Below are 25309 nucleotides of genomic sequence, written 5' to 3'. Positions count from 1 at the left end.
CACCTTTCAATATCCATTTAGTGTAGTGTATTGTTTATTCTGCTATCTTTCTTTCGTGTAATGAGAGCACTATAATTAAAATAATATAGCGTAGCCGAGGAAAAGGGCTTAGAAGTTACGAATCCACCCCATTACGGAGAGCGATAAGGCCGGAGGTGTACGTGCTCCTACTTCTACACAAAGCCGTTTACAACACCTTCCTCCGACATCATACGTTATATGCTACACCCCAAAACAAACCTCCCGATTTTCCGTACCTTAGCTTTATTTTTTGGACGAAATTTCTGTAATTTGAAATTTAAAAGGCAACAAAAAATCTGCAACGAAAATTGTTCATTTAAGTTCATATTTTCGTATAGCCCAGATACCTCCGAACTAGCTGTTAATGACATTTGAAGTTCCCACGTTACGTATCGATTTTCGATATTTTGAGGATTCTAGCTAAATTTTTTAACCGATTTAGGAGTTATTTGACATTAAAGGCTCCCATCAAAAACTGTCAACATAGGCCCATGTTTTATTATACCCCCTATATAATAGTACCTCCCAATTTCTAGCCCACCAAAAATTGACAACAGTTAGATATAGGCACCATAAAAAAGGGCCTCCCGAATGAAGCATTTTATGTACATTATCTGACATTTTAACGTACTCACTTAAAGTTGGGGACAGGAATGAATATTTTATGGTGGAGGGTATGAAAAGTTCGGCCCGGCCGAACTTAATGCTTTTTTACTTGTTAATTTTAGCAATGCATTAACCCACACGATGTTTGTGGAGAGCTAAATTAACGCTCTCGATGTCGTATGCGTGCGACCTCACATACTTCATTTGTATTGGTGTCGATGCCTGCTCTAGAGCAGCGTCTGGCGAGAGAGCGCCCACGTGCACTCATTTAACGTTGCTCTCTCCACACGCACAACTCAACCCATTGAAAAAGCATGCACTCACACAATGACACCCCGTAAAGTATGCAATAGAAAAGTATGGTACCTGCAAAGGACGCACGCACGCTCTTTTGTAGCGTACATTTATTCACGTATGCAACATGTGGAGAGAACAAAACAATTTAGTCTCAGCTGAGCAGGCAATGAAGAAAGTTCCCAGTGGGAAAATTGGGAACATATTACATTGAAAATATATTTATTAACGCATTATAAGCAATACGTTCCAAAACGTATCCGTAAGAATCGAGAAAAGAATATAATTGGACAAAAAGTTAAATTATTAAATATATTATAGAAGATACGTTATATAATATACCGTAAAGAATCGAACGAGTAATTGCAGTTGACAAAAAATTCATATTAATTACCTCTTACATTCCCACTGGATACGACAAGGGAATGCAATATTTCTTTTTGTATTTTTTTTTTGTAATCCCGTTATCTGCCGACGCCTTTAAGTCGCAGCATAAATTTGCCACCCAGTGGGAAAATGGAAGCAATGGTAAACGAGGAGGTAATGCATAAACACTATGATTTATTGATTCCAGAATACATTATTGTTAACACGGTGCATGTCCTAGGAAAATAATGCATTCCTTTTGTTTGCCTAAGTGATTCATAATATAATGCATTCAATATAATACATGTTTGTACACTATTTCAAGAATACATTATATAATTGATTATTTATTTAATTTATTCCCCCATAATAGATTAAAAATATATATTTTTTATTTAAAAAATATATATTTTAATTCAATTTTTTATTATTTTATTATTAGTTATAAACATAGTTTTATAAATATATGCACCTATTCCTAGAATACAAAAACAAAATCGAATGGATTTCAACTGATAATTCCTTTGCATATACGTCAAATGAAAACTCATCCGAAATCCATTGGCTTTCACTTAACCTTCGAGCAATGAAATTGACAATTGAAATCGAGCGGATTTCTTAAAAGTAAACCAACTATTAAACTGTCTTAATTTAGTCAGATGGAATGTCTTTCTAATCTCCTTTATATATTCTTTCCCGTCATATCCTTCGCACTTTGACACTTCTGTAAAAAATAACAAATGTTGAACAATTTTACTTGGTTTCATTTGATGTATGTACTTGCACAACGTTTCTTTTTATTTGGTATTAAACACCTCCAATGTCGCTTTGAATACATTTAAAAAACGTACATCTTTACCGTCACACGAATGAAACAAAACTAAACAAATTTACAAAGTTAACAATGACGTGACATGAAGTGTCGAAAATAACGGGACACAAAATTAAGAAAAAAAAAAACAAAGTATGAAACTACACATTCCATCATATACAGATTCTGGAATATAGACGGTAATCAATCTGTAAATTTCGTCAAATGAAATTACCATTTCGCTTCAATTGGGATGAATAATATAATGCATCCTATAACAACAGTGTTATAATTAATTTTTGCTCAAATTGCATTCTTTTCTCGACTATTTTTGACAAATTCTATAATGTAAATCATATAATGCTATAAATTATTTATTATCAATGTAATATATTCTCCATTTTCCCACTGGGCAGTTTTGTTTGTGTCGTGTAACAATAAAGACGTAATTTTGTAAAAAAAATTTAATGAACTACCCAGTGGGAAAATGGAGAATGTATTACATTGAGAATAAATAATTTATTGCATTATATGATTTACATTATAGAATTTGTCAAAAATAATTGAGAAAAGAATGGAATTTGAACAAAAATTGATTTTAAAACTGTTGTTATAGGATGCATTATATTATTCATCCCAATTGAAGCGAAATGGTAATTTCATTTGACGAAATTTGCAAGTTGATTACCGCCTATATTCCAGAATCATTATATGATGGAATGTGTAGTTTCATAGTTTGTTTTTTTCTTGATTTTGGTGTCCCGTTATTTTCGGGCGACTTCATGTCGTGTCATTGTTAAAATTTGTAAATTTTTTTAGTTTTGTTTAATTTGTGTGACGGTGAAGACGTAAGTTTTTGAAATGTATTCAAAGCGACATTGGAGGCGCTTAATAGCAAATAAAAAGAAACGTTGTGCAAGTGCATCAAATGAAAGCAATAGTGATAACTTAATTTGTGCAAGTGAAAATAATATTTGTGTAGAAGAAATTCCTACTTTGAATATAGAAAACGATGAAGAATCAGAAGAAACAGAAGAAAGTTTTGACAGCAAACTAACAAATTGGGCTTTGAAATATAATATTTCCAGACAGTGTTTTGATGACTTATTGAAACTTATATCTTCCCAAAGTATGTCAGTTGATATGCCAGTGTCATCTAAAACCTTAATTAGAACCCAAACATGTACACTTAGGACGGTGCCACCTGGTTCATATCTGCACATTGGACTAAAAAATCAGCTAATAAAATTAGAAAGCATAATAAAACATTGCGATGACATTTATTTAGATATAAATGTAGATGGACTACCACTCTATAAATCTTCTAGTTTGGCGCTGTGGCCAATTTTAGCAAGAATTGTCGATAACCCGAGAGGTAAAGTTTTTCCAATTGGAATTTATTTAGGAACCAAAAAGCCGTTTAGTGTGAATAGTTATTTACACGATTTTCTTAAAGAAATTAATGATTTAAAAGAAACTGGGCTTCAACTTGGAGAATTAAATATTCAAATAAAAATAAGAAGCTTTATCTGTGATACCCCTGCACGCGCGTTTCTTTGCCAAACCGTTGGTCACAATGCCTTAGACGGATGTTGCAAATGCACGCAAAAAGGTAGGCGATTAAATAATAGAACGGTTTTTAGTACGTCATCTGGATCTCCCCGAACTGATGAAGATTTTAAAGTTCGAAAAAACGATAGATTCCATAGACAAACGGTGGATGCAAATTTAGGGTTAGAAGATATTGGAATTGGTATGATAAGTCAATTCCCCTTAGATCCTATGCATCTAATTGATTTAGGTGTGACAAAAAAAAACTTTAATCTTACTTTTAAGTGGCAAAACTAAAACAAAACTAAATCAGGAGAAGAAAGAGCAACTCTCGGTGAAATTAGTATCCCTTGTCCCATTTATAACTAGGGAGTTTTGTAGAAAACCTAGAGGATTAGAGGAAGTACATCGTTGGAAAGCTACTGAATTTAGACAGTTCGTTTTATATACTGGGATAGTTATATTGGCTGATATTGTTGATAGCGATTTTTATTATCATTTTTGCTTGTTACATTGCGCATACAGGATTCTGATAGCAGAACAAAGTTATCATAAATATTTAAATACAGCATCACAAATGATACAATATTATGTTGAAACATTTCCAATAATATTTGGGGAACATTATGTTTCGTACAATGTACATTCACTTCTTCATCTTACAGAGTGTGTAGAAAAAGTAGGATTTTTGGGAAGTTTCTCAGCCTACGACTTTGAAAATTATTTGCAACAGTTAAAAAAACAAGTAAAAAGCCCAATAAAGATATTGGAACAGTTAAATAATAAAATTTTACATGATGAATATATAGAAGATACTGAGGAGAATACAATAAAATATAATAAAAATGGTGTGATAACATCGCTAAATCTTCCAGGTTTCTTTTTAAGTTTAAAAAGCCCTGATAAATTTTGTTTTGTCAAATCTGGATTCGCAATAGAAATAAAACAGTTCTCAACTGTCGAAAATAAACTTTATATAGGGGGACATAAAATTTTGAATTGCACAAATTTTTATACAGAGTCAATGCAATCATTAGATATTGGAATATTTTTAAGCGAAGGATCCACTTGCACAACTGTTGAACTTTTTAACTGTGACGATATTTTATATAAATTGATTCGATTGCCATACCAAAATAAATTTGTATTTCTTCCCATTCTCCATAAGCAGAATTAAATTCTCAAACCTGATATTAAACCAAAACTTAAAATGTCTGTAATAAAAAAACAATTTGCTACACCTCTTGCACCGCATAACGCAATACTTCAAACTGACGAAAATAAAAAAACAGGTAAACCACTTTTAATATCAATATATAATTAAATAAGTAACAAAATTCTTATATTCTAGAATTGGCCCGAATAGAAGATATTGAGAAAAACGTTAAATTACTAAATGGTAAGTATTTTATTCCATGAACATTATATTATAATTATAATAAATAATTTTATGTATATTAATGCCAACATTTTAATGTTTTACTATTGCAGATAAATTTGATACATGCTTAAATGTGCTTGCAAAAATTGAATTAAAATTGGATACTCTACTGACACAGGATGCGAAAAAAATATACTTCCCCATAAAAACTGAGTCAGATCTCCACAAAGTTGACAAAAAAATTGGGAAAAACTTCGATTCATTTGTAGGTATTTAATTCCAAGATACTAATCTTAACTTTAACGACAAATTCTTTTTATTATCCAGATCCCCATCATGGAGAGAATACTGTTACCTTCAGGAGTTACAAAAAATTTAAGTAGAGTAATTTCCGAAGAATTAGTTATGAATTATAACTACGAAGGAATAAAAGGAAAAATGGCTTTTAAATCCTTTGAAAATTTAAATAAATTAATTTTTGGTAAGTAAAATTGTTCAACATTTTTAAATTAAATACTTTTTTAACATAAACATTAATATAAATTATTTATTACAGAAGTGTCAAAGCGCGAGGGATATGATGAGAAGGAATATAAAAAGGAAATTAAAAAGGCATTCCATCTAATTAAACTAAGACAATTTAAGAAATCACACCTCGCCAAAAAAGTTAGCGAAAAAAAAAATATATTTATTTAAACTATATCCATACATGAATTCTACTTTATGTTTTATATTATTTCACAATGAGTTTTTTTGTTTTTGTATTCTAAGAATACGTACATACATATATGTATTTATAAACATGTGATTATTAATAATAAAAAATGAATTAAAATATATATTTTTCAAATTAAAAAAACATATTTTTAATGTATTCTGGGGGAATGAATTAAATAACTAATTTTAAAGTATTAATAATTTAACGCATTGAGACACATCAATTATATAATGTATTCTTGAAATAGTGTCCAAACATGTATTATATTGAATGCATTATATTACGAATCACTTAGGCAAACAAAAGGAATGCATTATTTTCCTAGGACATGCACCGTGTTAACAATAATGTATTCTGGAATCAATAAATCATAGTGTTTATGCATTACCTCATCGTTTACCATTGCTTCCATTTTCCCACTGGGTATTTTAATTTCTGTTTTTAATGAATGAATATTATTTTTTTTTTTTTGTATTCTATGAATACTTTTATAACTACATAAAATCCCTATATTTATAAATATAAATAAAAAATGAATTAAAATTAATGGTTTTCTATTTTAATCCAATAAATTACTTAATGCATAATCCAATAAATTACTTAATAATGAATAAATTATTTATAAAAAGAGAATACATACATAATACGATGCATTCCAGTATATGAATTCCATTATATATTACTAAAGAACTATAAAAGAATATACCCATTGATTACACTATGCTTTCTATGGATACTATAAAGGAATATATTATTTTCCTAGGACATGCACCGTGTTACGAATAATGTATTCGGTAATCAATAAAACATAGTGGCTCTGTATTACCCGTTCGATTCCCATCGATTACATTTTCCCACTGGGTTGTGTGTCGCTTCTTTTGTTTTTTGTGTATGCGTCCCCTTAGCGAAATGACTATTAGGCATGTTATGTCTCCAATACTAATGCAAACAACGCAATGTGCGTTGGTATGGGTTGCCTGATGCTGCTCTAGAGCATTGCCCAGTAAACAGTTTTTACCGAGGGCTCTGATATTAGATTCTTTTAAGAGGTTTTCCAAAGTTTGTTCAGAAAATGTACGGAATTCTCAAAATTTCCCTCAGAAATGGAAGTGATCTTCAGCAAGATTTCGTTTAAGAATTTCCGCACACTTTCGTGCGCTTGTTTTCGAAAATGTTGCGAGTAATCTGCACATACTCTAATGGAAAATTTTGATTCGTTTCTCTCTCTCTCTCTCGGGAACAAAATTGGCGAACATTCGTCGAGAGTTGATTTAAAGGCAAGGGAGAGATTTTTTGTGCCATCACGATATTGCTTGTTTTTTTAGTTATTTTGGAGCTGTTAAGTGAATAAGACGTAACGGAACAAGTTATTTTGTGATGTAATTGGCACATGTTTTACAATAAATGAAAGTGTAAGATTGTATACACATTTTCTAAAACGTTGTTTATAATATTGTTATTTCTATTTTAGATAAATCAAATGGAAAATTTGTTTGCAAGGACTGTGCTTTCTGACTTTATAAATGTGCAATTCAGTGTGCAGCAGCGACGAATACGAGTACTATTTCATCAACATTGTAATAATAAAAAGTTGAACAAATATTTTAAATAAAGTTCCAATTTAATCACTGAGAAATTCGAAACGTTTCGTAATAAACATTGAGAATTTTGGGAGAAAATATTCAGAATATCCAATCAAACATCAGAATAGTTTCCGATTTTCGGATAAAATATTTAGCATTTTTTTAGAATTTGTTCCGAAAAATGTCAGAGTCTCGAAACAAATCTCCGAAAAGAATTCTTTTTCCTTCAGATTTTCGAATATTCCTTCAGAGTGTTCTCCGAAAATCTAAACGTATTCGTGTAGAAACTAGACTGTTCTTTCCGAATTTCCCTCGACAAAACGTTCCGAATTCGGCGAACCGCTTCACACAAATTCGGACATGTTTTGCATGCGATTACGGCATCAGAAATGGAAACTTGTGCAGAAAATACATCCGAATTCGGTACGATCTCGGCAAAAATTGTTTACTGGGTGCCGACCAAGAAGAGCGAGCCAAAATTGCTTATGTGTGGGTAAAATTACATTGACCGGTGGATGATTTTTATATTGAGAGTGAAATGAAAAAAAAAAAAAATATTGTTGGCATGTACGCATTGTACGTTTTAAATGAAAAATATAACTTCACAATTTTAAGATAATTTTTCTTCATATGTTAAGGTGAAACAGAAGAATATGAATGTATATTTTATAATAATATACATATATTAATGTTTGCATTCTTCCAGAACCTGAATTTTTAAAATATTGACAATTTTTTCCTTAATAAATATTTACAAAAATTGGAAATAACTGATTCTGACGAAAAAGAAATTTCCAAATCTTTCCCCTGCATACTTATTGTACAAAAAAAATCAATGTAAAGCGGCATCAATCCAGGGCTGCCAGATTATTTTTATGGAAAATCGTCAACAAGATGATTAAAAAAATCGTCAATTTTTTTATAAAATCGTCAACAATTAAAGTACGCACATATAAATATGAAATCGATATTCAAGTTCTTAAACATGTTAGTAGACTTCAAATCAGTAAATTAAACGAGAATGTTATTCATTTTGTAAATAAATATTAGAGTATAATCTTTAACAATTTGGGTTTAATCCATTTTTGTTTTCTTTACAGTGTTTTATTTAACTTGCTTTGGTCCGTTTATTTAGTTTTAATTATTTTCAAACATTTCTTCAAAATCCAAAAATTTCAATTCCCTATTTAAATTTAAATTTTAGAATTTGTGTACAGAGCTCAATATAAAAGTTCATGTAGTTAATTGCTCTGTACCAGAAATTGAAAGAGACTATTATTTTTGATATTTTGACAATTTGTTTCTTTCTAAATTTGTCAAAAAAGTGGACTTTTGTACGTTCTGCAGCAAAGTAAAGTATTTTTTCACTGAAGGCATATTGAGTAGGTAGTGGTGTCACACCAGCTGTTCGAATATGAAGTGTCAAGCCTATTGTAGTAAAATTATTAATGTTGTAACATTAGACATTTTCAGTTGTGGAGCAGACCAATAAATAAAGTTTTCACTCAACATATTCCAAATATGTCGATGCCACTACCTTTTCCATATGTCTTGGTTTCACTTGAATTCAGTTTTGTTTTTGTTGACAACTGCTTTGCATATGGGGGTTTCTGAGTGAAATCGGACACTTTTTCAAGATGAGGTTTTTGATTTCCTTTATTTTTTGCTATGGTGATGCTGCTCATTTACGGTTCCAGAGATATCGCGCCTTGAAAAAGTAAAATTCTGTAAAAACTACATGCAATGAAATACTCGTAACTTCTTTAATATTGGTCCAATTTGAAAAAATCTTTTTTTGTATGTTTTGTTGTTTTATCAGCTATTTAATAAAAAGTAGCGAAAAAAATTGCACAGTGGGCTTGGATGCTATTTTCGCGATTTAATATTTAAAATCAATTTTTAATGATGTTCGACCCCTTCGATTTTCTTTAATTATTTTTGTATTAAACTACGTTCAATTACAAAAATGTTATGTCCTATGTGGTAATGGGATTCGGACGATTACTATTTTTTCTGAATTTTTTAAAATTTTTCAATACAATTTTTCCTTTATACCCGTGTAAAACATTTGTTATTTTACCAAAACAATACAAAATTACATTTTTTTACATTGGTTTTGTTGTTTTATTTAGGAATTTATCTTAAACAACTTAAAAAGTGCTTAATTTTTCTATTTTGAAAATGGATTAGCAATAAGTGTACCAACCGGGCAACAAGCTTAATAAATTGTTAATAAAATAACCACGGTTTGGGAATTACATGAATTGGCATCCGAGCAAATAATATACCAATTATTAAAGTAAGATTTTTTCCAAGAAGATGATTATTTAAATACGAAAGTGGAGTTGAACTTGAGATATGAAGTGGCTAAACTTGTCGCGGGCACAAAAAAACGCCACTCAATAATGCTCACTAATGCTGGTACACCAATTACAAAACCATTCTTAAAATCGCAAAATGAAGAAGTTTTTAAGATGTTTAAGATACATTTCTAAATAAAACAACAAAACCAATGTAAAAAATTTAATTTTGTATTGTTTTGGTAAAATAACAAATGTTTCACACGGGTATAAAGGAAAAATTGTATTGACAAATTTTAAAAAATTTAGAAAAAATAGTAATCGTCCGAATCCCATTACCACATAGGACTTAAAATTTTTGTAATTGAACGTAGTTTAATACAAAAATAATTAAAGAAAATTGAAGGGGTCGAACATCTTTAAAAATTAATTTTAAATATTAAATCGCGAAAATATCTTCCAAGCCCACTGTATAATATTTTTGCTATTTTTTATTAAATAGCTGATAAAACAACAAAACATACAAAAACAGATTTTTTCAAATTGGACCAATATTAAAGAAGCTATGAGTATTTCAATGCATGTGGTTTTTACAGAATTTTACTTTTTCAAGGCGCGATATCCCTGGAACCGTTAGTCAAAAAAAGTCTGAAAATATACTAAAGTGTTTTGGTAATGAGCAGCATCACCATAGCAAAAAATAAAGGAAATCAAAAACCTCATTTTGAAAAAGTGTCCGATTTCACTCAGAAACCCCCATATACACCTAAATATATTTGATTAATAATTAATAAATTTGATTATTATTTAACCCAATTAGCACCAAGTTTTTTTTGCGACAAAACTTAAAATTTTGTAAGAAAAAGGATATTTTTGAGATTTTCTAAGCATTTAAAAAATAAATATTTTTTTCTCTACAACGCAAAGTTTCCCTGCAATCGGACCTTCTTTTAAAAATTCAGAAAACTGTGAGGGGTAATGTTTGTACATAGGTGTATTCTTACATGACAATCTCTTGGTTTTTGATTGAGAAAATTATCTTACCATATTTCTTATAAATCCCTGAATTTGTATGAATGTAACATTTATGATTAAATTTATATGGCATATTTAAATTGGTCATCAAATGAAGAAAATAACAAAAATGTCGATTTTTTGAATTGCATGCATAACAAAAAATCGTCATTTTTTGGGAAAAAGTCGTCATTTATCAATTTTTGACGAAAAAATGACGATAAATCGTCAAATCTGGCAGCCGTACATCAACCTGCTTGCTTCACATTCAGCACAAGACTGAAGTAAAAAAATTAAAACATTTGCTCTCTTTGCGTGCTCTTTGTTTGCGTTCGGGTCGTGTGTGTGAACTGCCGAAAAACTTCGTAACCAGCGGTCAATGGATGTTCGGGACTGCTCTAGAGGTCGCAGTTACAGTTCAATACTTACAAATTTTTGAACGAGGTAAGATATTAGGTCAAGGAAATTGGCACTAATTTTATACAATGATCGAGTAATAACGGATGAAACTGACATAACTTTTGCGGGAAAAATATCCAAATATAATTGTTTATACATATGTATTTATTTCTGGGGGACATATTTCAACAAATTACGAAAACGAAACTTCAAAACCAACGCAAATTATATGAAATTAGCGGTTAGATAACGGATTTTGTTTGTGTTTTTGATCGTTTGTAAATTGTTTTCGTTTGTTTGTAAAAAAACTACATTTACCTTCCATGCTGCAAAATGTCGCAATCATGTCAAACAAGTGAGCCAAGGCTATAGTCGGGTCGGGGCCGACTATGTGATACCCTACACCACTACCCCTGTTCATAAGCTTTTGACTAATAAAATTCAAAATATTAAAATTGGGATAGCTTAGCGCCTTTGCTCTGAATGTCTTCATTAACACAGGTAAATTTTTTTGAAACGCATTTAAGTGCATCGACAGTACAACCCAAAAAAATGGAAAAGTGGGATGTATGCCAACCATCTTTCTCTGTTAGACCCCCATCAACCCCCAAAATTTCGTGAGGATCCGATCAACATTTCGTAGTGTGATTGCACAAAAATGGAAAAAGGAATGCATTACCGACTATTGCGATATCTCTGTTGTTTGCTTTTGATATACCCCTTTTAGAAACGGAGATATTCGCTTTTAAATAAAACGTTGACTTTTTCTCCAAATAAGTTTTTTTGCCCATTCCGACCCCTGAATATTATCCGACCATCACCAAAATCAATAGGCTTCTTTCCCTGTAGGATCCCCATTAGCCCCCAAAATTTTGGACGATCCGATCAAAATTGCGACCTGTAGCGTGATTACAAAAAAATGAAAAAATGGGATGTATTGACGACTATTGTGATTTCTCCGTTATGTGGCCACCTACGCCAACCTACTTTGCATCACTGTAAAGATGGGATTTTCTACTTTCATAGTCAGAAGATCCCCAACCGAAGCTGTGATATTCGTCATTATTATTAAAATCGCAAAAATAAAAAGTTGGGTTCTATTAGCGGCTATTGCGATATATTCGTTGTTTGATCACCTACGAGAACCTACTTTACATCATTAGAAAGGCGATATTTTCTACTTTCATGGCCAGGTTCTGCTTTTGGTATACCCCATATTGAAGCTGAGATATTCGCTTAGAAAAAAAAACGTTGTCTTTTCCTCCAAATAAGTTTTTTGTCCATTACGAACCCTAAATATTATCCGACCATCACCAAAATCAATAGGCTTCTTCATCTGTGTGACCCCCATTAACCCTCAAAATTTCGTGACGATCCGATCAAAATTGAGACCTGTAGCGTGATTTCCAAAAATGTGGAAAAATGGGATGTATTGCCGACTATTGCGATATCTCCGTTATTTGGTCACCTACGCCGACCTAGTTTACATCATTGTAAAGATGGGATCTCCTACTTTCATAGCCAGGCTTTGCTTTTGGAAAGTCCCCAACCACAGCTGTGATATTCGTCATTATAATTAAAATCACAAACATGAAAATTTGGGGTTTATTTGCGACTATTGTGATATCTTCGTTGTTTGATCACCTACAAGAACATACTTTACATCATTAGAAAGGTGATATTTTCTACTTTCATTGTCAGGTTTTGCTTTTGGTATACCCCATACAGAAGCTGAGATATTCGCTTTGGAAAAACACGTTGTCTTTTTATCCACATAAGTTTTTTGCCCATTCCGACCCCTTAATATTATCCGACCATCACCAAAATCAATAGGCTTCTTCCCCTCCGGGACCCCCATCAACATCCAAAATTTCGTGACGATCCGATCAAAATTGCGACCTGTAGCGTGATTACAAGGTTTAGATGGACAGACGGACAGACGGACGGACGGACGGACGGACACACATAGCCAGTTCGACTCAGCTCGTCGAGACATTCATTTTGATATATATAAGTATGGGTCTACGACCATTATTTCGATGCGTTACAAACTTTTTGGCCAAAACCAACTTATAATACCCTCCCCACATAGTGGTGTAGGGTATAAAAATTGTTCAGGATAGAGAAATTCCCAGAATTTAAATTGCAATGATGTACGGAAAGCTACTTCTAAATCTCTTTTGATATTTTTTCTTAATACAAATTTTAAATTTCTGTCTCGTATATGTATGTATTTATGTATGTGCTATACCTCTTGTATGTTATCATGTTTATCAACTTATGACAAAATACAGTAATCTGGTTATTATCATGCTGACCCTAATTGACCCTAATTAGCTGGCCAGGCTTATATGGACACTTTTTTGAAAAGTGGGATGTCCTTCATCCACATATGGGGAATCTCAGTATGTTTTGACATCACCCGATATATACATTATCGCCTAATATATCACTACGTTATAAACAAAATTTATTTCATAAAAATCTTAAAATTTTTAATGAAATGGAGTAATCATTTCAACTGAATTTATTGTCCCTAATTGGCTGGGCGCCACTGTATATAAAATATTGTTTATTTTTGTGAATCTATATATATATAGATTCACAAAAATATATATATATATAAAATTGAAATTTGTTTGTCTGTTTGTTTGTGCCTTATAGCCTCGAAAACCGCTGAACAGATCTTACTGAAATGTTTAGGGTACATTGCTACATGGCCTGGAATGAAAATAGGCTATATCATTTTTTGAAACTTCGCGTTGATCTGGAGATATAGCATCAAAACCGAAGGTAGCTCCAAAAAATTTAGATTTTGTATGCAAATATCTTTAGAACTGTTACAGATACAATCTCCAAATTTTGTATGCGTGACGGAATTTGATGTAGAAATAAATTTACCAAATTATATTCAAATCGGTTCAGATTTGGATATAGCTCCCACATACATATATTTTCGGCCGATTTCCTTATTTTATGTACCAAACATGCTATTTATGTCCAATTTCGATGAAATTTGGAATGTATGGCGGAACTTGGTCTGGAAATAAACGTGCCAAATTATATCGAAATCGGTTCAGATTTGGATATAGCTCCTGTATATATTTTCGGCCGATTTCCTGTATTTTATGAACCAAACTCGATATTTATGTCCAATTTTCGGCCGATTTCCTTATTTTATGCACCAAACACGCTATATATGTCCAATTTCGCTGAAATTTGGAGGGTCTGACGGAATTTGTTCTAGAAATAAATGTGCTGAATTATATCGAGATCGGTTCAGATTTGAATATAGCTCCCATATATATTTTCGCCGATTTCCTGTATTTTATGCACCAAGCACGCTATATATGTCCAATTTCGCTGAAATTTGAAATGTGTAACGGTATTTGGTCTAGACATAAACATGCCGAATTATATCGAAATCGGTTCAGATTTGGATATAGCTCCCATATATATTTTCGGCCGATTATTCCATTTGATGCACCAAACACGCTATATATGTTCAATTTCGCTGAAATTTGGAATGGGTAACGGAATTGGGTCTAGGCATAAATGTGCCGAATTATATCGAAAACGGTTCAGATTTGGATATAGTTCCAATATATATTTTCGGCCGATTTTCCACATTTTATGCTCCAAACACGCTGTATATGTTCAGTTTCGCTGAAATTTGGAGGGTCTGACGGAATTTGTTCCAGAAATAAATGTGCTAACTTACATAGAGATTTGAATATAGCTCCCATATATATTTTCGGCCGATGTCCTGTATTTTATGCACCAAGCACGCTATATATGTCCAATTTCGCTGAAATTTTGTATGTCTTACGGAACTTGGTCTAGAAATAAATGTGCCAAATTTTATCGAAATCGGTTCAGATTTGGATATAGCTCCTGTATATATTTTCGGCCGATTTCCTGTATTTTATGAACCAAACTCGATATTTATGTCCAATTTCGGTGAAAAATGGAATGCGTAACGCGATTTGGTCTAGACATAAATGTGCCAAATCATATCGAAATCGGTTCAGATTTGAATACTGCTCCTATCTATATTTTAGGCCGATTTTCTGTATTTGATGCTCTAAACACGCTATATGTATCCAATGTCGCTGAAATTTGGGATGTCTGACGGAATTTGTTCCAAATATAAATGTGCCAAATTATATCGAGACCAGTTCAGATTTGGACACACTACATATGTCCAATTTCACTTAAATTTGTAAAGCATGACGCAATTCTTTCTAGAAATAAATGGGATAAATTATACCGAAATCGGTTCAGATTAGAATATAGCTCCCATATATATTTTCGGCTGATTTTCTGTATTTTATGCACAAAATGTGAATGTGAGACGGGATTTGGTCTACAAATAAATTTGACAAATTATATCGAGAGCGGTTCATATAGGAATATAGGTACCCATATATATTTTCGGTCGATTTCATGTTTTTGTTACGTATGTTCAATTTCAATGAAATTTTGAAGACTTAGCAGTCAGTAAAAGTCATCATTATTTAGAGAAGTACTTATAGTCGGGAAGGAATTGACCAAGGCTACAGCTATTAAGTATCATGTCTTTGAGAGACTTCTTAAGATTCATGTTTTATTATGATATATCTAAATCATTAGGAATACTTATAGGCGGAAAGGCTGTCGGAGGAGTGTTACCTCCTGAAACATACAAAAATACCAAAGTAGCTCCATAACAACCCTGAATAGTTATAGAACGCCTTCATATCTTCTATATTTATTCGTTAAAATATTAAAAACGTTAAAATAATTCTGGCATTCCATTATATTTTATCGTAGTCGGGGCAGCAAAGCGCACCGGGTTCAGCTAGTACTTTATAAATCTGAGATCATACCGCCAGATGTTAGCCTGTTTTGAAGCAATATCAATTTACTATTAACTTATAATAAAAATCGCAAATATTTTTTTCTGGTGTCTTTTGGAAAAAGCGAAAAAGTAGGTATTAATTCTCATTTACATGTAAATATCCGATACTAAACGCTGAAAGAAAACCAATTGAAAATTTCCTTCCCGGGATGGAATCATGATGTTGGTAGCGATCAGCAAATTTTGCAACACTGTCAGTTCGTTTGTAAACATTACTCTCTATAATAGAGAGTAATATGAAGTTAAGACATTGGGGAAATACTCCAGACTTAAGCAATCATATGAGATCAAACAAATCAAACACAAAATTCGATCTTTTCTTTGCAGCTTATGTGCATTCAATTATAATTGTATAATATTGTACATGTTGAGATACTCATCGTAGAAAATCACAGATATCCTATGGCCTTTATTTACCAAATTTACTGATGCAGAAACTAACTTTCAATGACATAATTAAAACTATTTTGTATACACTTTGTATTTTTACATATTAACAAGTTGTCTATAGTAGTCCATATTATACAGAAAAAATTTAAATTGCAACTTCAGTTGTTAATTTTAGTTATTATTAGTTTTAATTCAAAGGACAATTGGAAAAGTTTTGTCTAAAATGAAGCACTCGTATGTACGTTTGAAACACACAGCTGTTCTGTACATAAAAGCATACCATTCAAGAGATGTCATCACAAACTTTATTGGAGTGGCTTTCGTATTTTCAGAAGCACTATGATGTAGTGTGTGCACATTCATTTAATTTATTTAATACAAAAATCTATGTTAGTATTATTAAGGATTTCAAAAGACCAAACCTGACTGAAATAGAAACTGTAAATGCGACATGTTTGTAATACTTCATACATTGATTTATCATAAATAGAACCAAATTCTCAGCAATTTTATTCGCGAGTAATTCTCACATTTCAATGTCCATAATTTTCATAATATCCACTGATTAAAACCTACTGCTGCATATGATTTAAGTAATTTTTCTCAATTTCCTTTCTCGTCAGAATGATAAAAAAATGTAGCTTCACAACATGAATACAAACAAAAAAACTTATTATGCCGTAATGTTGCGAAGTTGCGGCTAATTAGAAACACTTGCTCTAAGAAATTGCCAAAAAAAAGTTGAAACTACGTTATTTTGGAATAGAGCAAGCCTTTCATACTATAATTTATAAGGAAACATTGTTTTGAAATTCCAAACAAATGTGGAAAAGAAACCATTTTCTCAGGGATATTGAAATTAAAATAAAACTGTTGCATCTCAATTATTGTAGCATTATTATATTTAAACCCTTTCGGCGATTCTATGCCATATGGTATAGCCAGTTTTTGAAGCCCGTTTTAAGGCAAAATACGGGTACCCTTTTTTAATAATTTTGTATTTTTCCCTGAAGTGTTATCTAACAAGTAAAAAGTCGGTTTACCCGACAGAGATATACCCTCAGCCTATGTGAATTGAAACTTTCATCTACGAACAAATCGAATGTATTTAATCCACTTAAAGCCACTGGTCGTTTAAACGTCACAAAAAATGGTTGCAAAAATTTACGTAAAACTCGAGTATTTGCCCATATTTTTGTGGGTTTTTTGCAGTTTCTTATGGTATTGTCTGTTATCTGCCATTCCACGCTTATAAAGTTTCATTTGGCCTTAAACGCGAGAAATTCAAAATAATCGACCCTAAACTGCACTTAGACACACATGTTGAACTTTTGTGGGGGTGGTACCCTAAGGAGAGGACTGATATGGGCCATTCTAGAGAGATATCGTGCATACTATTTTAGTGACATTTTTTAAATATTGATTGGAAATTCCGGAATTTGTTGCCCATCTTCGAATTGAAACTAAGTTTGGACAAAATATGATGAATGAAAAATTTTTATCGTGCTCCATCCAACCACTAATATGGTGCCATAGGGTTTTTTACACCTTTCGGGCTATATTCTCAAGAAGTATGAACTTGCACATGAAAAAGCTTTTACCGTCGTATTTGACACAGCGAATGCAAGTTGCTTCAATAAAAATCAAATTGATTTGAGAGCAGGTCTTAAAGTGAACTTATCCGAAACTTTGTGTGTTAGGTACCCGAAGGAGTGGACAAATATAGTATACATTCGAACCTGATCTATAACTGGTAGATATATAAGGATGTGCAAAATATGAACCTAATCGGTCACGCCCTTTAAGAGTTATCGTGCGCACAATTTTTCCGAAAAAGTTTTATGGGGGAGTTACCTGAAGGTGTGAACCGATATGGCTTATCTTCGAACTTAAACTATGTTTGGACAAAATATTACGAAGGCCAAATTTTGGACCGAATTGGCAGATCCTTGTGAGAGTTATCTTGCGCTCCAACCACTACACACGGTGTCATAGGGTTTTTTTGCACCTTTCGGGGGGTCAGTGAATACAAGCCGTTGCAACAAAAATTAAAGCGATTCGAGCTCTAGTCCTAAACTGAACTATTTGGAAATTTTGTGTGGGAGGTACCGAAGGAGTGGATCGATTGAGTCAGTATTGGAACCTCATCTAAGTCTTGTAGAAATTTTACGACGAGCAAAGTATGGACCAAATCGGTAACTCCATTCAAGAGTTATAAACTAATTTTGGACAAAATATTACGAAAGCCAAAGTTTGGACCGAATCGGTTGATCCTTTCGAGAGTTATTGTGCGCTCCAGCTAGACAGACAGACAGACGGACGGACATGGCTAAATCAACTCCAAATTGTCTGAAACGGGTTTCGTCCAAACATACTTGGGGTCTAAAACCATTATTTTAATAAGGCACATTTTGCCCGTATGAAAGAGTATATACCCTCTTTAGCATAAATGCTGAGAGTATAAAAATAAATCAACAACAAATTGTGATTGGTGGACCCTATACATTGTTATGTCTCAAAGAGCGAGCGTTTCTCGTGCGATTTAAAATTTAGAAGAAACTACCATCTTATTAAAATTAATTAATTAATTACCATCTTATTAAATTAAAATTAAAACGAAAAAAAAGATCCGAAACATTGTTCAATGGAGCTGCCGGATTTATTTATATTTCATACTATGCCATATGGCATAGATTTTTCCAACCAAAATGATTCAATTTGTCTGTCTTCCAGATCTTCTATAGTAAGAATCCCAGATTTTCCATAAGAAGACCTTCAGATCTTCTATAAGAAGACCTTTAGGTCTTCTATAATCATTTTTGTTGATTTATTTTTCTACCCTCAACATTTATGCTAACGAGGGTATATCACCAATATTTTTGAAAATTTAACATAGCTGAAGCCAAGGTTTACCCTTTTAGAACACGCGACTTGTGATTGTATATTATTCAAATTAAATATTTTTAGATAAAATGAAATGTTTTTGGACGTGGCAAAAAATATTGGCCTTAAAAGATAATTTGCGTGGAAGCTGTGGCTATATTTATGTTAAAAATAGGTAAAATGGGTTGAAGCCACCATGTCTTTTTTTGTTTTCTCTCGATTTGTGATTAAACCACACTTCTCTCGATTTTCCTGTCAAAGTAAAAGTAGAAGCAAACTAAACAAGGATCATCTCACTAATGTATTACTTTTCAAAATTTGAACTGCTTCTACCATTAAATGATGCTGACATTTTGAAGCCAGTTTTACAGTGTTTTTTGACATTTTCTTCTAATTTCATTCCGCAAACAGGTTTTACAAAAAATCGTATATAGGATTGTAGAACTCGCGATTCTGAGTTATTTGATATATGTGTCGTGAATGTAGTCTACACAGCTTCATAGAAATCTGCATCCAAATACGGAAATTTTGTGCGAACATTTTTCTAAAAATCATATTTTTCGGGCCTAACTTTTACAATTGCCATTCGATTTACTCTTACTTGATTGCACATTTTAGTCTTTTACGTTCCGAATCTAATAAATCATTCCCCATGAAAATCCATCCACTAAAACGTGAGTTACAAGAAAGTCCAAAGTAGAAAAATCACCTAAAATTGTTTTTGGAAATATCGCGTATTTTATCGCGTTTTCTGCGGTTCGTTTCCATTGCAATGAAACAACTAATACAGCATCTTCGTTTTAGCGGAAACAGAGTTTTGAAAACTTCACTGATAAGGGAGCTACATTCATTTTATCCCAAAAAATAGTGTGTGATGCTACATCTACGGTTCTTAATTGATCGCCTTGAAGTAGATATATATCGATGTAGATTTTCATGGTGGACTTTGAAATCGGATGCGGACAAAAATTGTATGCACTTTGCGCAAATTAGCGATATTTTATAGGTATTTTAATGCTAAGATGCAGCTGATGCTACATCTTAGCTTCCAAATTAAATTTCGAAAAATATATACAAATTAACAGATATGGTCTTGCTGTACATGAAAATCACATGCGGACAAAATGATTTTGATAATTACGCGATTTACACGTATTTTAAAATGCATATAAATAAAAATGGGTTATTTGACCTCTATTTCCATTTCAGAAGCTTTGACATATATCCTCATTAACCCAATTAGCTTCCCTAATGGGTAAGCTTTAATATGAATGTCAATAAAATCCGTCTATTTTGTTAGGAGATTTAAGCAAAATGAATGAAGTATTCCTATAAATGTTTACAATAGTTTCTACTACATAATGCATGTGAAAAAAATATTTTTTCAAACAAAAAATTATTTTTTGACCAAAATATGTGCTTATTTTGTCTGTAACATCGAACTATAACACCAATCTGTATGATTGTAGTCTCATTTGATTCGTCGTGCTGTTTTAATCTACAACAAATTTTTATGTAATTTTATGACCCCCAAAATGTGCCTTAATTTTGAAAAAAGTTGACTTATATTCAATAATTTAGCAATTTTATGTACATTCCGCGAATTCTGTGTAACATTTTGCAGGTATTATGCAATCTACTCGCTGAAGTCACTTCGAGAGAACTTTTTTATAACAATTGTGCTCATTAAAATAATTAGCGTTTTTATAATATTTTCTTTCTTAAAAAGCGAAATAAAAGCGCCATAACTTTTGTCCGCAACAACCAAACATTGGCTCGCGCCCAGATTCGTATTGGAAATCTTTTTCTTAACCTACATATCAAAAATCGTTGATGTAGCGCGAAAAAAATTTATCCTTTTTTTCTGAAATGGGATATTAAATAATTGACAATATTCCTGATATACACTTTCATACGGGCAAAATGTGCCTCATTGAAATAATGGTTTTAGACCCCAAGTATGTTTGGACGAAATCCGTTTCAGACAATTTGGAGTTGATTTAGCCATGTCCATCCGTCTGTCTGTCTGGCTGGAGCGCACGATAACTCTCGAACGGATCAACCGATTCGGTCCAAAATTTGATCTCCACGTCTTCTGTAAGAATACCCCAGGACTTCTATAAGAAAACCTCCAAGTCTTCTATATGATGGCCTTCAGGTCTTCTACAAGATAACCTCCAGGCCTTCTATAGGAAGATATTTAGGTGTTCTATAAGAATTCCTTCAGATCTGCTATAACAAGACATTCAGGTCTTCTATAAGAAGTCCTACAGTTTTCTATAAAAAGGTCTTAGATCTTCTATAAGAAGACTGTAGGTCTTCTATAAAAAGCTTAGAATATTCTAAAAGTAGATCTTCAGATAGTCTATAAGAAGACCATTGGCTCTTCTATGAGAAGTCCCCAAATCTTGTATAGTATAGTCCGTATTAATAAGTATGAATCTTTTCCTTATTTTCAGGTTTCGGGTGTCCCACAGGGCAGTATTCTGGGCCCCTTATTGTTTATTCTGTACATAAATGATATATTTGTTTGTTTGTTGTAAAAATTTAGAATTTTTACTCTATGCGGACGATTTGAAAATTTATTCTAAAATAAGATCCTTTTCGAATATATCAGCTTTGCAATTAGATCTTGATCGTTTCAACGATTGGTGTTTCTCGAATGGCTTAAAGGTTAATTGAAATAAATGTTTCAATGTAACGTACACAAGGTCACGAAACAACTTTACTATTTCATATTTTTTGGGAAATTCAAGTCTAAAAAAGGTGGATGAAGCTATGGACTTGGGTATTCTTTTTGATTCTAAGTTTACTTTTAAACCTCACTTGGATTAGTTAATTCCAAAAATTTACTCGACGCTTGCCTTTATTAAACGCAATGCTAAAGATTTTTCTGACCCTTATACTCTAAAGACTTTGTACTCCTCGTTTGTGCTGTCAAAACTTTAATACGGTTCATTGATTTGGCATCTTAATACACAGATTCAAATAGCAAGAGTTGAGAAAATACAAAAACGTTTTATTAAGTTTGCGTTACCTCATTTGAATGCTATACACCCACGACCATCCTATGAGATTCGCTGTGCTCATCTTGGTATGTTATCGCTTGAAAAGCGGCGCAAAATCAATTCAATGTTGTTTATATTTGATTTAATAAATGGAAATATTGATTGTCCCCAACTCTTGGCTAAAATCCCATCTTTTATACCTAGTAGAATATCTCTTCGGCATAGGAATTTATTCTAGACTGAAATATATCAAAGAAATTATACCTTTTATGGTCCTTTAATTAGGGGATTAAATTATTTAAATTTTATACCTAATAGCTATTTAATTGAATTTAACTCATCAAAAAGGAATTTTAAAATTTTTTTGTTAGATAATTTAATTTAATCTTATTATTGTAAATTATTAATAATAATTTCGTAATATTAATAGTCTGTAAGAACGTTGTTTATTAGACTCAATAAATAAATAAATAAATAAATACCCCAAAAAATCGTATAAAAGGAGAGCTCCTGGTCTTAAATGAGAAGACCTGATGCTTTCCTATAATAAGGACTCCTGCTCTTCTATGAGAAGTCCCTATGTTTTTCTATAAAAAATTTCCCAACTCTGCTATGAGAAGGCCACCTGCCCTTCTACGAGAGGACCCTCTGCTCTTCTGTGATAAGACGTCCTGCTCTACTCTAAGAAGATCTCCTGCTCTTTTATAAAAGGACCTCATGCCATTCTCTATGCAATCGTCCTGCTCCTCTATTAGAAGACATCCTGCCCCTCTATGAGAGAGCCTTCTGACCTTCTATGGAAAGACGTCCTGCTCTTCTATATAAAGAATTCCTGCTTTTCTATAAGAAGACCTAATGCCCTCCTATGAGAAGATGTACTGCCCTTCTATAAGAACACATTCTGGTCTTCTATGAGAGGGCATTCTTCCCTTCTATGAGAGGACGTTCTGCTCTTCTATGAGAAGGCGGCTTCCTCTTCCTGTTCTATTAGCCCTCCTGGCCTTCTATAAGATTAAATTGAATTAAAAACTTAAATATTTTAGTTTTGTTTTTTTCCTTTAAATACATTCTAAGCTATATGGCATAATGTCCAAACAAAATGTTAAAAATTTAATATTAAAAAAAAAAATTGTTCTGATTATTCATATAGTGGGCTTAAGTATACATAAAATTAAAAAATATATATTTTTCAAATCAAAAAACAAAAAAGAAGGACCGAAACGGTTAATAATAATGATATGGAACTCACTTTTAATCGAAGATTGCTAAAAACCTCTTGAACATAAGACGACACAACCTTTAGAGAAATTCGTCGTTGCCAAAAAAGTAGAAAATTTAACTAATTTTTCGTTGTGGGAGTCCTTGTCCCGATAATGTGGAAATGTTGGTTGCTTTGGTTTTTGAATTGTATGTTTGTATGTTTGTGAAAAATGTTGAAAAATAGACCACAATGGCCACAAATTGCAAACCAGTAACAAAGTGGAATAAACCATGACCTAAATAAAAATACACGAAATTCAACTATGACAATTATCCCAGTTCAAGGTTATCCACAATTTTTGAAGAATGGAAAAAAATACGAAATTTAAATTCGAAATTGTATTGTAATGATGAATACTGAAAATACGATACTTTAATAATAATGATTTAAATGATGTACCATAATGTTAAGTGATTTGTTAACTTCGTATAACCGTACGTTTTAAAGAATTTTTTTTCAGACAATATTACATTCACTTAGTTGTATATCACAGAAGACTAAACAAATACGTACGTTATTTTAAGTATGTAGTTTAAATGTATATCTAACAAATGAAGTTTAACAAAGTTGTGTCACATTGCTTTAAAATAAACATAAATCATTCAGTGCAGAGCATAGGAGTTTTTCTAGCATTACACAATTACTGAAATTACAAAATTATTGAAAAACAGATTACAGAGTTACAGCCTTATATATGTACATTGATCCCACAGTATTAATGGTTTGTAGTGCTAGAGGTTACTATCCAATGCTGACAAAAATTTACAAGAGGTAAGAGTTTCAGTCAAGAAGATGTCAATAATTTTTTATGGTGATTAGATGCTAATCGAATTACTGTACTTTAGATTGACGATGTATTTTGATTAGTTTTTAACTGAAAAAAAGTTTCGTAATATGAATGAAATACCACGTTATATCAATGAAATTTCTCATTGATTTTGAGCTAACGTAGAGCTTCATGAATAAATAAGAAAAAAAGTTTCGTTGAGTTTCATTAAACTAAAATTAACGAATTAAATAATTAATGCAATGCAACTTCTTCTGTTTAAACCTCATTGAAACAATTGCTAAATGTGCCAAAATATATCTTATATTTGTATATGTATTCCCATCTCCATGCAAACTACGAGGGCAGTTCGGAAACTTCGTAGCCTAGCACAAAAAGCGCGGTATAAACAGAAAAAAGTTAAGTGTTTTGGAAACTTCCATCTCTGTTATGAACACATGTTAAATTTTGTTTCGATCTGGCAACTCCTTCATATAGAAACAGGTGTTCAAAAAAGACGCATCCGCAATTTTTTTACAATGGAAAAATTAGAAATGCGTGCTGTTATTAAATATTTACATAAAAAAGGTTTATCGGGACAAGAAATTCATAATGATATGGTGAATGTGTTAGGTGAAAGTGCTCCTTCATATGCAACAGTAAAAAATTGGGTTGCTGAATTTAAACGTGGTCGTACAAGCATTGAAGATGAACCACGTAGTGGACGTCCAAAAACAGCAACAACAACAGAAATTGTAGCCAAAGTGCATGATATGGTATTAAATGATCGACGATAAAAATTGCGTGATATTGCTAATATCATAGGCATCGCAAATGATCGAGTCCATTTTATTTTGCATGAAGAACTACAGATGAAAAAGCTTTCTGCAAGATGGGTGCCGCATTTGTTAACAGTCGATCAAAAACGCATAAGAATGAACATTTCTCAAGCTTGTTTGGATCGTTTTAAGCGAAATAAAATGGATTTTAAGCGTCGTTTCATAACTTTTGATGAGACATGGATCCACCACTATACTCCAGAGACAAAAGAACAATC

General features: G+C 32.2%; 1 protein-coding gene across 1 annotated transcript; it reads left to right on the top strand.

The window, feature by feature from the left end:
- Positions 1-4816: 4816 nt before the first annotated feature.
- LOC141389495 (uncharacterized) lies at positions 4817-21760 on the top strand. Its single transcript, XM_073961086.1, has 6 exons — positions 4817-4941; positions 5001-5048; positions 5141-5295; positions 5358-5511; positions 5587-5696; positions 21677-21760. Exons 1-6 carry the CDS (start codon positions 4860-4862, stop codon positions 21758-21760), a joined length of 633 nt encoding a protein of 210 aa, XP_073817187.1. The 5' UTR covers positions 4817-4859.
- Positions 21761-25309: the final 3549 nt, after the last annotated feature.

Source organism: Musca autumnalis, unplaced genomic scaffold (genome assembly GCF_047663935.1).
Source record: "Musca autumnalis isolate F117 unplaced genomic scaffold, ASM4766393v1 scaffold_1, whole genome shotgun sequence".
Classification (NCBI taxonomy): Eukaryota; Metazoa; Arthropoda; class Insecta; order Diptera; family Muscidae; genus Musca; species Musca autumnalis.
Note: the sequence above shows the minus strand (reverse complement) of the source record. Positions and strands in the feature narration are given on the sequence as shown.

Coding starts and splice junctions, on each gene's coding strand:
- LOC141389495 (XM_073961086.1), top strand. CDS start 4,860: ATGTCTGTAATAAAAAAACAATTTGCTACACCTCTTGCACCGCATAAC. Junction 5,512..5,586: donor TTTAAATAAATTAATTTTTG/GTAAGTAAAATT, acceptor TATTTATTACAG/AAGTGTCAAAGCGCGAGGGA. Junction 5,697..21,676: donor AATCACACCTCGCCAAAAAA/GTTAGCGAAAAA, acceptor CCTTATTTTCAG/GTTTCGGGTGTCCCACAGGG.